The sequence below is a fragment of the Ictalurus furcatus genome, chromosome 19 (assembly GCF_023375685.1).
Source record: "Ictalurus furcatus strain D&B chromosome 19, Billie_1.0, whole genome shotgun sequence".
In the NCBI taxonomy this organism is placed as follows: domain Eukaryota; kingdom Metazoa; phylum Chordata; class Actinopteri; order Siluriformes; family Ictaluridae; genus Ictalurus; species Ictalurus furcatus.
In genome coordinates this window covers 20626354-20641655 of record NC_071273.1, presented here as the reverse complement: position 1 = coordinate 20641655, position 15302 = coordinate 20626354, and the positions used below count along the sequence as shown (strand labels likewise).

The following is a 15302-nucleotide window of genomic DNA, read 5'->3' as shown; positions in this document are numbered from 1 at the left end:
TCCATGTGTGCCTCTATGTATGTTCATGCAAAACTTGAGAACCCTTGGTAACACTATGAGATAAAGTAGGAGTGGCTACCCGGAGTCGAGAATAAATACTTTGATGAAATAAATATTTGCTTGCACACATTCAGGTGTTGGTAGTAACTTCTCGAAAGGGTGAATTTCCACCACAGCTGCTTCTATAGAAACGATAATGCATCAGAATGCCTGTGTTAATATAAACCCGTCATTTGAATTATACCCAGAGCTGCTGTTACAAGACATACATCACAGCTTCTGAACAATCGGAACTGAGAATCTAACAGCACTGCTGAGACCGAGCAGACGAGTGTGTGTGTGACCTGTTGGCGAAACGGAGCCAGAAGACGTTGTAAGCGTAGAGTCTCAGAGGCTGCACTGAGCGCAGCAGCACCATGTAACGGATGTCAAACTTCACCAGACCAACCTCCTCTCGGGCAAACAACACGGGGTCCTCCAGGTACTTACACACCACCTGAGACACACAAACACACACACACACACTTAGAAATTCTAGTATTGAAAGAAAAGAAAAAAAAAAAAAAAAAAAAGAAAAAGAGCTGCCATGGGATACAGAGAACCTGTCAGAGACAGGTATGTTAACATCATTTCATCCTTTCTGTTGAATTCGTTCGAATCCCGATGGCGTTTCTTATTTAATTTTTTATTCAGTTTTTTATTTATTAACTCTCTTAACTATTTTTTCGACAATAGCTCTTTGCAAACTCTCAACGCCACCATACGACTCAGGGTTTGACGGCGTACAATATATATCCTTCATCAATCGTTCACGCATTTTGGAGTGTCAAGACAAGAACGATCACTAATATAGATTAAGACAGATTAAGATCTTTTTGAAATCTCAGAACCCTTATGACGTAAGCAAGGTTTACATTTTTATGCATTCAATTTTCAATCAGGCAATCAAAGATTTTAGCGACATCAACAATTTCCTTTCTAAGCAATTTTAAAAACACACATATCTGTTACACAGGTTACAATGCATAACACATGATTAGTTTTCTTTAACCTCGTTCAGAACAGTTTTGATGTGAGCCTCATATTGCCAGTAGCAGATGGTGGCTTCAGTGACTCATGAGTTTACTGTGAACACCTGTGCATTCCAACACTTGTGCATTCCTTTATCTCAACGAAAACCATTTGCACACATTTTATACCTTCCTGTTTCATACAAATATCCCCTTCTACCTAGCCAATCAATAGTTAAGCCATTCTCTGTTGTGTGTCAGGCGTGATGTATACTCTGCCTTTCTAGGAATAAATGAGATATACTGCTATTTGAACTTTGTGTGCCTGTGTGTCGTTTGGTGTGGGAAGTGTGTGGTAGGGCGAGGCCATCGTCTTTCTCGTGTATGCTCTCTCTCTTCTCCTAACATCACAACCCTGAGATGATCTATTTTCCAATCATAACGGTTCTCTGGGGGCTCGTACCGGGATATCGATTCTCAAATCCTAACGGTTTTCTGGGGGCTCGTCTCAGGATATAGATTCTCAAATCCTGACGGTTCTCTGGGGGCTCGTCCCGGGATATAAATTCACAAATCCTAACAGTTTTCTGGGGGCTTGTACTGGGATATCGATTCTCAAAATCTAACAGTTCCCTGGGGGCTCATCCTGGGATATAAATTCACAAATCCTAACGGTTCTCTAAGGGCTCCTCTCGGAATATAGAGGTCACAAATCCTAACAGCGGTACCTTGAATACCTTTTTCCAGGGATGGAGTGTGTTTGACCATACAATTTCAGACCTCTAGCCACTGTGTATTTCAACCACCATCATTTAAACTGTTTTTTCACCAATCTGTAGGTGTTTGTGTGGTAAATGGTGCAGTTATATAGCACTTTTATCCAAAGCGCTTTACACTGTGTCTCATTCACTCATTCACACACTCACTCACACCAGTGGTAGCAGAGCTGCCATGCAAGGCGCTAACTTGCCATCGGGAGCAACTTGGGGTTCAGTGTCTTGCCCAAGGACACTTCGGCATGTGGAGTCATGTGGGCCGGGAATCGAACCGCCAACCCTACAATTAGTGGACAACCCGCTCTACCACCTGATCCACAGCTGCCCCACGCATTCGTGTGCAGATCGTAACCGCCCGGATCGAACAAGCACGTGTGTTGGAGTCGACTCGGGTGATTAGTCGTGCAGCCATGGCAGTTGTCTTGATCGATAATTCTGTCCAACAGTTTTCCCGTCACTGCACGGATGATGGTTAGCCCGGTGGATATGCACCAGTCAGTTTCATCATTCGTTGACAGATGGGTCAGATTTCTTTTTCTTAGGGTGTGTGTGTGTGGTGTGGGAGGGATGGGTGTTTGTCTATATGTTTGGGTGTGTAAGTGTGTGTGGGGGGGGTGGGGGCACATTCCCTTACTCATATGTTTTCATGTCTGGGTTTCAAAACACATTAAGATTTTCAAGTGAAGCATTTCATCATTAAACTTTGACATATACATAACAACTGTGATGAACTTTGACCTACAAACATATGATGTGAATGGACCAGGTATATCTCTGTAACATACATTATAAAGTATAATATAATAAAATCGATAATAACAAAAAGGCTCTTTATATTTAAACATTTCCAAATCCAAAAAAATCGTTTCCTAATCCAAATGCTGTCTTTTCCATTTGCTGCAAGATCGGAGTACAACTGTACATTTCTTGTAGGATTTATACGACACCTCCACTGACCATCCCAGGACCACTGCTAACTATTTATTACTTGGATAGTGGATCATTAGGACTAAGAATTCACGTTTTATTTTTATTTATTTATTTACTTTTAAACACTGCAAACATGCATACCTTCGGGGTGCTTTCCCTCTGTCGAATGATGTAGTCAAGGTTGTTAGTGATGTGTGTATCCAAACCTCTGGCCAGATTCCAGGGCTTACAGATCCAGTGATTATCTTCTCCTCTGAGAAACCAACAGAGAACAAATACACTTCTCACACATTTGAAGCTGGAAGTCTGGTCCTGATGAGTCAGTATTAAATACAACCAGACAGCTGACCTCTCCTGCCTCTGCAGGTAATGTTTGATAAACTGGGGGAGCTCTGTCTGAAGATTAAAGGTCGTGGGAAGCCACAGTGGCGCATGTCCTCCTTGCCTTGCCCTCTGGGCCACTGATGCCAGGCAGTCCTTTGTGGTTAAGATTGTCTCACAGGGGAACTGGTTCAGCAGGACGTGAGGTCGCTCCTCACTCAGTTTCCTAACGGCAAAACAATGCGTCGTTAAAAAAACAAACAAACAAGAAAACAAATTTTCCTAGTATTTGTCTTCACTCAGTCATGAGGATGAACCGAGTGGGTATACATTAACTTTTCCTCCAACTATATTATTATATATATTGTATATCTAATTGACACACATACTTATAATCACGGATGTGAGAATACATCCATAGAACATCGGCTTCATCCTCAAGTTCGGTGAAGTGGAACTGTGGATGTTTCAGATGGTCCGAAACTTGCTTCATCTCTGTGTAGACCCTGTTTTACACACACACACAAACACCTCATCATTGTAAAAAGCGTCAACACATTATATCTATATCTACAGGGAAAAGAGCAAAGTGGACTAGTGAAGAGAGGTTTTGTGGTCATACCCTTAGGGTAAAATATCTGGAAAATTATGGACAATTGATTTTCTACTTATAAAAGGTTAGGACACTACTAAGACCTGAAAGAAACTGCATTAATTAGTAGAATCTTATTAAAATGCATCAATGAACAAACTGTTCCGAACACGTCACGAAAACAAAATACCAGTCTAGACATGAGTGTGCATTACGGTAATAAAGTATATGTGTAATCATCTAATTAGATTGACTCTCTGACAAATAGACTGACTGTTTCCCAATACCCAATACCCTTAAAATTGGCCCGTCTCATTTCATCCTTATGATAACCTGACCTTTGTCTGTGTCACTCCTGACTGGTTTATCGTGAGAAGAGGATTCTCCACACCTTCACACACATTATGAGTAAGTTTCTTTCATATTTATTCTTCATTTCTGTTTATAATGCTTGCAAGTATTTTACCCCCCTTTACTTTACTCTATACCTTATAATATCCTTATAATCCTTATACTCCTTTTATTATCCTTATTATATCCATTATAATCCTCATAATATTCTGCATTCCTTCCATGTGTGGCTGCATAGTCCTCTGTGTGTGTGTGTGTGTGTGTGTCTGCATTCCTCTGTGTGTGTGTGTCTCTCTGTCTGTACTCCCCAGTTCCTAGGTTTCATTGTGAATCGAATAATAGACCGATTATAAAAATAATAAATAGATCTTAGTGTTAATCTTAAATTTATTCTTAAAGTGTTGTGTCCTAGGTGCCCGTCACTTGTTCTTATCTCCTTTACTGGAGAGGCTGGATTTGGATCTGAACACTCGCTGTCAGCTTGCGGCTCTCAATGCTGACAACACTATGATACTTGAAGTTCTTCGCACCCCCTCTGGACATGCAGGGTTCCCCCCACCTCTCAGATATAGAATCCGCCCAGCAAATGTGTGTGTCGACACCTCTACACAGACAGACCCTCTGCCTGACTTTCCCTATCAGACCGATGATGACATGGCCTTCTCTGCCCTGGGCTCTGATCACTCTCCCACTTTCTCACCTACCGGTCCTGAGTACTCTCCCCCGTATGCCTCAGCTGGCTATCCCACGTCCCCAGGATGTACCCCTCCTCACCTTTACCTTCCGTTTTCCTCAGCCCAGTCAGTCCTGTGAATTCCCAATAAAGTTACTTACTACTAATCCTCGGTCTCCCTCGTGTTTATTTCTTGTGTTTTTCATATACAACACATCTCAAAAAAGCAAGCACAATACGCATACAGTAGTGACAGTTGAGAGTATGGAAATATTACCCACTTTAGTACTTTCCCATCAGGCACTCTGTAGGCTTGGATTTCTACTGGGAGCTTCTCTTTGTTCTCCTGTAAAATGGTCTAAAATAAAAAGACATTAAAGAAACGAGAGGCATAAAGATAATGTCATAAAAAAATCACCATTAAAATATGATCTATAATAAAGATAACATTATTATTGTTATATGAATTATATTTACGTCAGAGTTGAATTATTGAATCTGATTAGCTAGAAGGTGTTGATATAGATATAGATTAATATCGTCACGATAATTGAGTCTCACCGGAGTTTAAAGACATAAGGTTAAGGCACAACCAGAAACAAGAGTCTGTGCATATATATAAGTAAATAAGTGCTTTTATTATAGTTAAGGGTATGACATTTACATTTACGGCATTTGGCAAACGCCCTTATCCAGAGCGACTTACATGTATTTAATTTATACATCTGAGCAGTTGAGGGTTTAGGGCCTTGTTCAAGGGTCCAACAGTGAACCAATGACTTATTTCAGTGTGTGTGTTTGTGTGAATAGTGCCATCATGTGAAATCTCTTATGGGACATACCTTTGGCGGGACGCTTGGGGTTATATAAATGTATATATATGTGTGCATGTAAATGGTGCTCTCATGTCTAATCTATGATCATTAAACAATAACATACACCTGTAAAATGAATTTGATGACTTACACCGACTCTTCATATCTGTGAATAGTGCTTTCATCTCTTATGATCAGAAGTTCAGCCAAGAGCGAGTGTCAGAGGTCAAGTCTTGATCTGACGAGGGACCGAACAACACTTTCAATCCTCCTGACAGAGTAGAAAGCTGCATGTGCTGAATGATCACCTATCATGCATGTCTTTCTGTATTTTACAAGGAATGATCCAGGAGTTTTTAAAGGCAAGATCAGGACGCTGGAATATACACCGCCCGTGCAGGATTTCGCTTTAATCACATCACTTTGCTCTTTGGCGTTCTTCTCCTTATCACGTTTCCTGGAGCTCCTGAAGTCATGACGTCTGGTGTTTAAGTGCTCGCATGAGTGCCCAGCAGGGGACTCTGCAACTAAACACTATTGTTGTGTCATTCTGTCATTAAACACTGCAGGGCTGGTGCCATATGGTGAGCCTCCTAAATTAGGGAAGAATCTAGAATCTGAGACGCATACTGTGTTAGCGAGACACTATTTCCATCTGTCTCCAGTACAATTATACATGCATCCTATGCTCACTTTCAGGTCCGTTTAACCTACTGTGTTTAAAAAAAAAAAAAAAAAAAAAAAAAAAAAAAAAAAAAAAAATCCACGTTTTACTTACTTTTTTTTTTGCGTCTTCCTTATTTCCTTGTATTATGTAATAAACTTGTTTAACAGACTCGGTCCTTATGCACTCAGTTGCTCTTTTGAGGAAATAGGAAATGTTGAATGAATGCTCGTATAACGTTCCGTATAACGTTGTGCTGGACATGTTTTAACAAGCATCTGGCAAGAAACTGGTTACGGCTGCTGAGCAGAGAAACTTTTTGAGAATCATGAGCCTCTGAGGGATTTGTGTCTCTGAGATTTTAACCTTATTGTTTTGGAAACTGTTCGAGTAAACTCGAATAATGACAATACGAGATACTGGAGACTCCTTCCAGAGAGCTTCACCATATCAACAAGTTTCCCGTAATCAGGTTACGATTAGATAAGTAGACAAACCTCATAATAAATGTCAGCAGGCTCTACAGTCTCATCGCTCACTCCTTCCAGGTCAGCAGGTAACCATGGTAACAGTCGACACTTCCTCACCAGTGAATCAGGCTCCCCGTAACAGTAATCCCTCGTCACCTCATCTGGAGGAGATCGAGAAACCAAATCCTCTTACTTTCATGAAAGATCAAGAAGCACTAATCATTCAACTTTAGGGTAGGGAGGATGGGTCTCCTGAAGAGCTTACGACACACACACACACACACGTTGAATCATTCAATCATCTCATGTACTTGTACGAACTGCTTCAAAAGTTTTTTAACGCATAGTCTGCTAAGAAAACTTATAAATGAATGAGAGACGAGACGACAAATGAAGCAATTAAAATCGTCTCCGGTGTTCTAGCATCGTGTTTATCCGTTAGCCTTGTAGCGGAGAGCTCTACTGTTCGGCTCCATTTCCAAATGATCTCGTAACGATTACGTATCTTCCAGCTAGGGCAATGAGGCAGTTGGTCTTTTGTTGCAGGAAACATCGAGATACCTTTGCGCTCACTCTACAAATGTGATATACAAAAGGCTATATGCATTCCCAGACGGCCTCTGAAAGGGGTCTGAGCGTTCGATTACGATGAGTCATCAAGACTGTTTTGAACAGGGCCTCGGTGAGAAAGTAATTAGACTCTGACTTACTGGAGGAAGAGAATAAAACGGGCTGCGTCACGCACTTTTAGTTTCCATTTGACTCACCATAATATAATTATCTAATCACCGATGTTGAATGCAGTTAGAAAGCAATTTGACTGCAGAAAGTCACCAATCGTCTGTGTTCTACGGGCTGCAGGCACGCGAGTTGCGGAACTGGTATCAGACACACAAATGACTGCTGCGGAAATGATCTGGACACACAGAGTGACTCACAAAATGACTGATGTTTTAACCTAGGCATTTATAATGAGCACTTAAAAATCATATTCAGCACTGGCTCTGGGTTTGGATTGTTTCTATCATTTCTATACAATCTTTGCTAAAGGTTGGTTGACATTTTTGACTACTGTATGAAAACACCCCACGCAGCAGCAGGCATGTTTTATATATTTAATACAGGTTTATTATATACCTGTACAATTTGAAAGAAAAGTCTTCTTCGTGTTTTCTTTAAAAGGAGCCTTCAATCCTCGAAGCCCAGACCATTTGGGTTTTAACCCATTTTTAGTTTTCCATTCCTGAACTGGATGAATAATTACAATAATCATGATTCAGCCATTAACTGCAGCTCTAGTGTGTCACACCTATGACACCTAGACCTAAGGTATTTATCTATCTATTTATTTATTTACTATAATAACACAGAGTCCACAAGGAGAAAAAAGGGACCGGAAACAGGCTTTTTGAAAGATTAATGACCACTGTTCCATAACCAGAAAACAAAGAAAAGTGTGTCTGTGGGTGAGAGAGAAACAGCATGTGTGAGTGTGTGTGTGTGTGTGTGTGTGTGTACCTCCATTCTCCAGATCCTGCAGAGGCCAGAGCACAGAATATGCGATCTGTTGAGGAACGTAGAACAGAGGAGCCATACAACAGGACGGCTGAGACGAGTGCTGCACACGGGAACCAAACTCATCCATTATGTACCAGACAGGCACCTTCTCCTCTGCAGACTGCAAAACACACACACACACACCTACTCTATTAATAAACTGTTACAGAAATCAAGGATGCAATCACAATTAGATTTCACATTATGATCCATTTATACCACAGCGCTGTTTAAGCCTTGATTCTGATTGGACAGAAGAAGTATTGATTAATCTTCTAGAACATCATTTCTGTAGCACCAACTCACCCAGAGACTTGATGCACAGTCCAAAGAAACAGATTTAATAAAATCATCTGATCACTTATATGGCTGAAGAAGTTTTAGCAATAGTAAAGTTACAGTAGAACCGCTTCATCATACCACTGCGTTGTATAGAGTATTTTCTAATCGAGTAAATGGTACAAGTATGTACTGAGTTAGAAATGTCCTGCATCATCCAGTAGAGGAGCGTTTACATCAGTATTTAACCTCGTGATTAAAAACTAATAAATCAGTATTTAACCTCATGTTTAAACATAATGAACCAGTATTTAGACATATTACGTGCATGCTCATGTAGGAACTGTTAGACTCAATAAATGCATTAACCAACTCATATGTAACCAGTGGATAAGATTATGCCACAGTAATGTTCATAAAAGTGAAATAGTGGGAAATGTCTGTGCTGGTGAAGCTCTAAGGCTGACTTGGCCCAAGTTAAAAAGTTAATGTTAACAATGTAAAGGGCTAAGGATGTTGAAACAGAACAATGCAGAGGCCAAAGACAGCATTTGGACAAATGATTATGATGAAAGAGTAAACTTGCAACATAAAACCTTTTTTTTTTTTTTTAAATGAACTGACAGGACTTGCGGCATTATAAACAGCATATGAAGGAATTAATTGTGGTGAATAGACTGATTGTTTCCAAAGGAAGAAGGGGTAAACCCCGCCTAGTTGAGTTCACTTTTTCAGGACAGTATAAAAATATAAACAGTATAAAATGACTGTATGGATCCAGACTATCTGCAGAGGTCTCAGCTTTATTTGACTTAAAGTTTGATCTTTTGGCATCTATAACCTGTTGTCTCTGTAAGTTTTTGCACTTTGATTGGAGAGTTTTTCTACGTCAGTTGTTGATTATTGACCTATAACAGATTCCTTTCTGAATCCCCTCAATACCCCAAAGCGCTTAACATAATTACAACTGGAATACCTGAACATGACCTCAGAGCAAACCAGGCAGTGATGGGTCTCTATCTGTGAGACAGAGCAATAAACAGGATTACATGAAAGACCCCAGATCCACACCAAGGCACCATTTGGGCCATAAAGATCCTGTCGAGATGTCGCCACAAAGTCTAACTTAAAGATGAAGCTATGCAGATGAGGATTAGACTAACTGTCACACAATAGAGCCAGACTCATGAAAGCAAACCTTGAGATTAATCCCGCAGCGTCAAGAACCCCATGTCCCTCAACTTGACTAACAGCCGAGTGAAGATCATGAGGTCCACCCTTCCGGTTTCTCACTTGTAAAAGACACCATTAAATCCTGTGATTTAACACGGGGGAAGGGGGAATTTCACAAAGGGGGACGGCTGGAGCAGACTCCGCTTGGAATGAGACCTCTGAACTCCCCAATGGAAACAGAAATAATACATTATTCATCTCATTATTCACATCATGTTTACGATGTATGGGTTGGATTTTGCGTTTCCAGAATGCTGGTGTATAGTACATGTTGATAACTTGCATTATATTCTCATTATAAACAATCCTGCCTACAATTTTACTGAGAAAGAGCGGAGGATAATGCAGTTACACCCCGAACCAAAGACGATATCTGATTGGTTACAATCTCATTGGGGTTTGGTCAATCAGAAAGTGTTAAAAACCCATGACGTGAAGAGTCATGTCTAGCCTGGTCCATCCTCGTCTAGCCTCACTGCTTTCATTTTATTTTATTTGGGGGGGTCAAGCACCGAAGGTGTGTAGGCACCCTACTGTTATTCTATTCTATCGTTTTTGTTATCCTGTTATTATATCTTTTCTTATTCTTCTGGCTAAGGTGTCTATGGCAGCCCATAGAAAAGTCTGGTAAAAAGTTGTGAAATTTGGTACACTGATTGAGGAGGGTTGAAGGAACATTCTGACCAAATTTGGGCCTAGTGCTACCAACTCTCTAGCGTGTCAATCGGGTCAAATCTTGGCCAAATTTGGAAGTACGTTTATGGCCATAACTTGAACCGTGTATCCAAAATTTAAAAGCCAGGCATCCGTGGGTTGAGACAAGTTAAATGTACCCTATGACGTCAATTTCCTCCTATTTACATTTTCCGCCATCTTGCAGTTATGCAAAAACTACAGGGTTTTTTTTGCTTCTCCTACTAAAAATTTTGTTAAATCAACAGATTTGGCACACGTCATCTTCAGAGTAAGCCTCACAAAAGTTATTAAAAGAATTTTGCATGCTCCAAACAGTTTGCCCATAATGGGTCAACGAATCTGGCAAAGCCGCCAAAAAGGAAGTGAGGCTTATCTCAGCAATGACTGCTTATGCAACAATTGTAGTACATCTGAGAATGCGCGGCTCACCGAGTCTGGGTGCTTGGCCCCCGAAAATGCTGCTTGCAGCTTTCATTTTCTTTGAGAGTTTCTTTGAGTTTCATTCCACAAGTCTTTACTCTGCCATAACCATGTTGTTGAATTAAGTGCTCTTCTGAAATCTGTATGCGAGACACCACCTGGTCCACTCATTACTCCATTCACCATCCTTGATTGGCTTCCCAAGTCGTCCCCCAAGACGTGACCAGACCTACAGCAAACCAGCGTAACCTGGAAACCCCCTTCAGCAACCACTCACTATACTTTTATAGGATATTATTCTCGGTGACCAATGGTAGTAACAACCCTTCTAGAATTAACAGCTACACCCATGCCAACTTATCGCTGGGCGATTAAGTTGATCAGTCATAAAACACTGACTGTTATAATTCCCTAGAAATTCCCGTACTATATTTCGAGCTAAACCTATGGGTTTCCCCTTAGATGACGTTTAGAGACATCAATTCACTCTGAACATCAGATTTGAAGTTTACCGCTGTACTTGCTCCCACTATTGTTACATTTTCACAGAAATATTAGTTTTACCCAAATTACACTGTTAACTTTAACACTAGTAATATTAATAAAATTGACACAATAAGAATATTACAAAAATAAATTAATAACCAAGACATTTTGGGGTGGAATTCAAAGCTAGCTAGCTGACTGCAAGGTATATATATGTATATTTTAGTAACTATCTGATTTACCGTCTCTGTTATTTAGTACTGAATCCCTTTAACATGAATTATCACTATGTAAAACATTCATAGCTCTTCATAATTTTTAATAACGTTGAGACAGAAACTGATGGATTATACGACATTGGTCTCCGGGGTTTGTACTATATTACTTGCATTTTGGGATTTTGTGACAAATATCATGTGAAACATTTTGAAACACTGAATATGTACTATAAATTGTAGAAAAGGTGTTTTGTTTTCTAGTTTATCCCTCAAATTTGGAACATGTCGTACCCCCTGAGACAGCTGGTAGGTCTGATTAAACTTCCACATGTTGTCCAGGACCAGGTCCACGATGTCTGGATTGGGAGCCTCGCCGTGGAAAGGAAGTCCCATCAGACTGGCCATTCGGATCAACAGTCCAGGAACCTCTATAAGCTGCTGCCTGGCACTTTCCACCCGATACGTCCACGCATGATCCACCAGGTACACACTGCAAGGGAAACAGACAAGGAGCAACCCATCACTGCACCACAGGTACATCATAGTTTACCACTCATCACCAGCCCGATCCATTCATTCATTCATTCATTCATACAGTGCATCAGAATGATTAATGTCCCGAAATCATTTGGGAAAAGCGCACTGAATTTTCCCATGAAGTCATGTAGGAGATATGTGTGGCTGTCAGGAAAACTTGCCAGATACATTTTTTTTTATTTAGGACGGTTTTTAATCTTTGCTTGCTTTTTTGCCTCATAACAGTCGGTCTGTCCTAAACAGGTCTAAAACTTTGCTAGCTAAGCGTTATTTCCTCACATAATGCACCCCATGGTTTAATCAATTTGCTCAGATTGTAATCAGATATCAGCTGTCAAAATGTTTGTGATGCTCCTGTGCTGTCATCATCACCATCAAGAGATTATTTCTCCACCGATGTTAGCATGATTAGTGAGTGACCAATCGAGTAAAGAGATGACAATAAGGCATGTATTTTATCTAGCGTGTGAGAATGTTACCTGACGTGGATGAGGCCGGTAATCAAAGTGGTAACTCATTTCCGAGTGTAAAATGATCATCATTTAATGTAGCATTACTGCTACATTGTAGCAAATGTAGCAGTAATTTAGCAGTATTTCTTCCATAAGCAGATTAGGGCATGTATTTAATAGTATGTGGCTTTTGTAACTGCAAAATGTGACAGGTCTAGGTCAAAAGGTCATCAAGAATGTTATGTTCAATGGATATAAAAAGTCTACATACCCCTGTTAAAACGGCAGGTTTTTGTGAGGTTAAAAATAATAATAATAATAATAATAATAATAATAATAATAATAATAATAATTTAACCAAGATAAATCATGTCAGAACTTTTTACACCCTTAATGTGAAATTATAACGTATACACATTAAAAACAATCAAACATTTTAGGGAGAAATAGGAAAACTAAAAAAAAAAAGTCACAATAACCTGTCTGCATAAGTTTGCACACCCCTAAACTAATACTCTGTTGAAGCACCTTTTTATTATATTACACCACTTAGTCTTTTTGGGTAAAGGTCTATCAGTGTGGAACATCTTGACCTGGCAATATTTTCCCCCTCTCTCTTTCAAAAACATTCTAGATCCATCAAATTGTCAGGGCATCTTCTGTGCCTTACAATTGTTATCTGCATGTTTCTCCCTAGCTTTTCTGCACCTGTTCCTCTCTGGCTTTACTGCGTCTGTTCCTCTCTATCCTTTCTGCATCTGTTCCTCTCTAGCTTTCACCTGTTTAAGTACTCCGCTCTCCTTTTGTTAAACTGAAGAATGTGCATACAAATCTTGAGTGTGTGTGTTCTTCCCAGATGCATCTTTGTTCAGGTAGGCACGGAGAGGAACAGCTGCAATCTCAAATTCTTAACATGCAGCTATTGCAAGCAACGGATATGAATCCATACATCCAACTTCTACAAACAAATATTAAGTGTTATTTACTTTAAGACTATCTGTTCCAATACTTTCAGTGGGGAAAGTATTGTGTGCCTCTGTGTCTCTGTGAGTTTAACTTTTATTTGTCTTCAGAAGGTAATTTTCCACCACATACACACACACCTACAGATTTAAGTTGCATTTTTCAAAAAGATTAGGAGGTGGATTTTGCCCCTTTAAGAGTTAAGCGGAAAGTATGCTTCACTTTTTACGCATAATGCAAATTGCGGCATCAGTAGAGTCAGCCAGATTTTTCTAACATGCGCATTTAATACTTTTGTACTATTTTGTTGTTCCACAAGGTGGCAACAGTGAGCCAGGGCCGTTGATTCTCAAGGTAGTTGAAGAAAAAAACAGAAGAGACGAAAACGAGTGCAGGTTAGGAAGTACCTGCATTTGTATAATTCTGTCCTTAAAGAGTATAAGGATTTGTATATGAGTGCTAATCGTGGCGAGAGATTGCCCAAGCATTGTTCTTCATGGTGTTGCAATTCTTCTTCGTTGTCGTCCTTCACACCAACAGACCTGATTTACTGTTCTGTACTGACTCTTTTAGGCCAGGAGGGGTAGTGCAAATTGTCGTAATGCGCATGCGTCGACCGCCTGTGTACGCGTACGTGTCAAATGGCGTATACTTTGAAAGGCTATGCGTACGACTGTGCTCCAGACTATACACACCTCCCCACTGTTTAAATAATAAGATCATCAGGAAAGTTATGTATATATCAAAGGGTAATAATGAAACCGTTCCATTGAAAATCTAAATGTGGTTTGAAACTCAGATGTTATGAACATATGTGTAAATAAATCTCTCTCGCTCTCTCTCACACACACACAGAAAGAGATGTTTATGCAACCTGACCAATCAGAGTAAAGTATTTTAAACCACACACTTCCACCCCAACTTTCCCTTCAATACAAGCTCCTGTGAACTCGCTGTTGCTATAGTTACGATATCGCATTGATATAAACCGGAACTACTGTCCGAGCTGCTGTAATCCGGTTGAAAGGTGGCTCTGAAATGAGGCTTTAGCGCCCTCACCTGGTTGGATCAGAAGCTTGCAGGCCACTTTCTCGAGTTATAATCACTTGATACGAATCTTCACGACCAGGGTTGGAAGTTTCTTCCTCAGCTTCCGGTTCCACGCGCATGATACCAAACACCTCTCCGGCATCAAACACCTACAGCACAAACACACAGTTCTGTCACAGTGTGTTATTATTACAGCTCGAAATCTTAACACACTTCATTCAAACATGATTCATGAGAACCGTCGTGTTTATTATACTGTCTGTTCACGGTAACTTCACTGTCTCGCGCACACCGGTATATAGCTTTAGCTGTGTTGTTATTGTTGTTTTTACCTCATGTTTTAGTTTATAATGCAGACTTTTCCAGTACAACGGCGGAATCCGAGCCGCCTTCAGAGCAGCAGTGTGTAGAGCCAGAAACAGTTTATACTCCTCATCTACTTCATTCATCAACCCGTTTTCCATTTTCCTCCGTTTTCAGACTCCCGTATCAAACACACGTGCACAGCGCTGTACCGCAGTGCATTATGGGAGCGTCGGTTAAAGAAATAGGAACAAATTATTATTATTGCTGTTGTTGTTATTATTATTGTTTTAAGCATTCCTCAACTTTCAGTCACACATTTCTAGGACTTTAAATTGTCTCCTTGTCACAATGTATGTAGTTATGTTGCTATGACAAAACGTTAGTAATCAGGAAATGTTGCTACGCAATGACGTCACGGCAACGTCATTTTATTAGCTGGACAACTGTTCATTCATCAATGATGAACACATTGTCTTTATGGAACTTTATTCCCAATAACGCGT

General features: G+C 40.2%; 1 protein-coding gene across 1 annotated transcript in view; it reads right to left on the bottom strand.

The window, feature by feature from the left end:
* The window catches only part of ttll12 (tubulin tyrosine ligase-like family, member 12), a 30536-nt gene extending 15234 nt beyond the window's left edge, over positions 1-15302 (bottom strand). Inside the window, exons 1-10 of the mRNA XM_053650216.1 lie at positions 14826-15302; positions 14503-14642; positions 11783-11981; positions 8121-8280; positions 6630-6763; positions 4935-5011; positions 3427-3543; positions 3066-3263; positions 2858-2969; positions 345-496 (exon numbers count right to left, since the gene is read on the bottom strand). Of these exons, the coding sequence (XP_053506191.1) occupies positions 345-496; positions 2858-2969; positions 3066-3263; positions 3427-3543; positions 4935-5011; positions 6630-6763; positions 8121-8280; positions 11783-11981; positions 14503-14642; positions 14826-14957 (1421 nt within the window). The 5' untranslated portion in view covers positions 14958-15302. The remainder of the gene's footprint in view (positions 1-344; positions 497-2857; positions 2970-3065; positions 3264-3426; positions 3544-4934; positions 5012-6629; positions 6764-8120; positions 8281-11782; positions 11982-14502; positions 14643-14825) is intronic.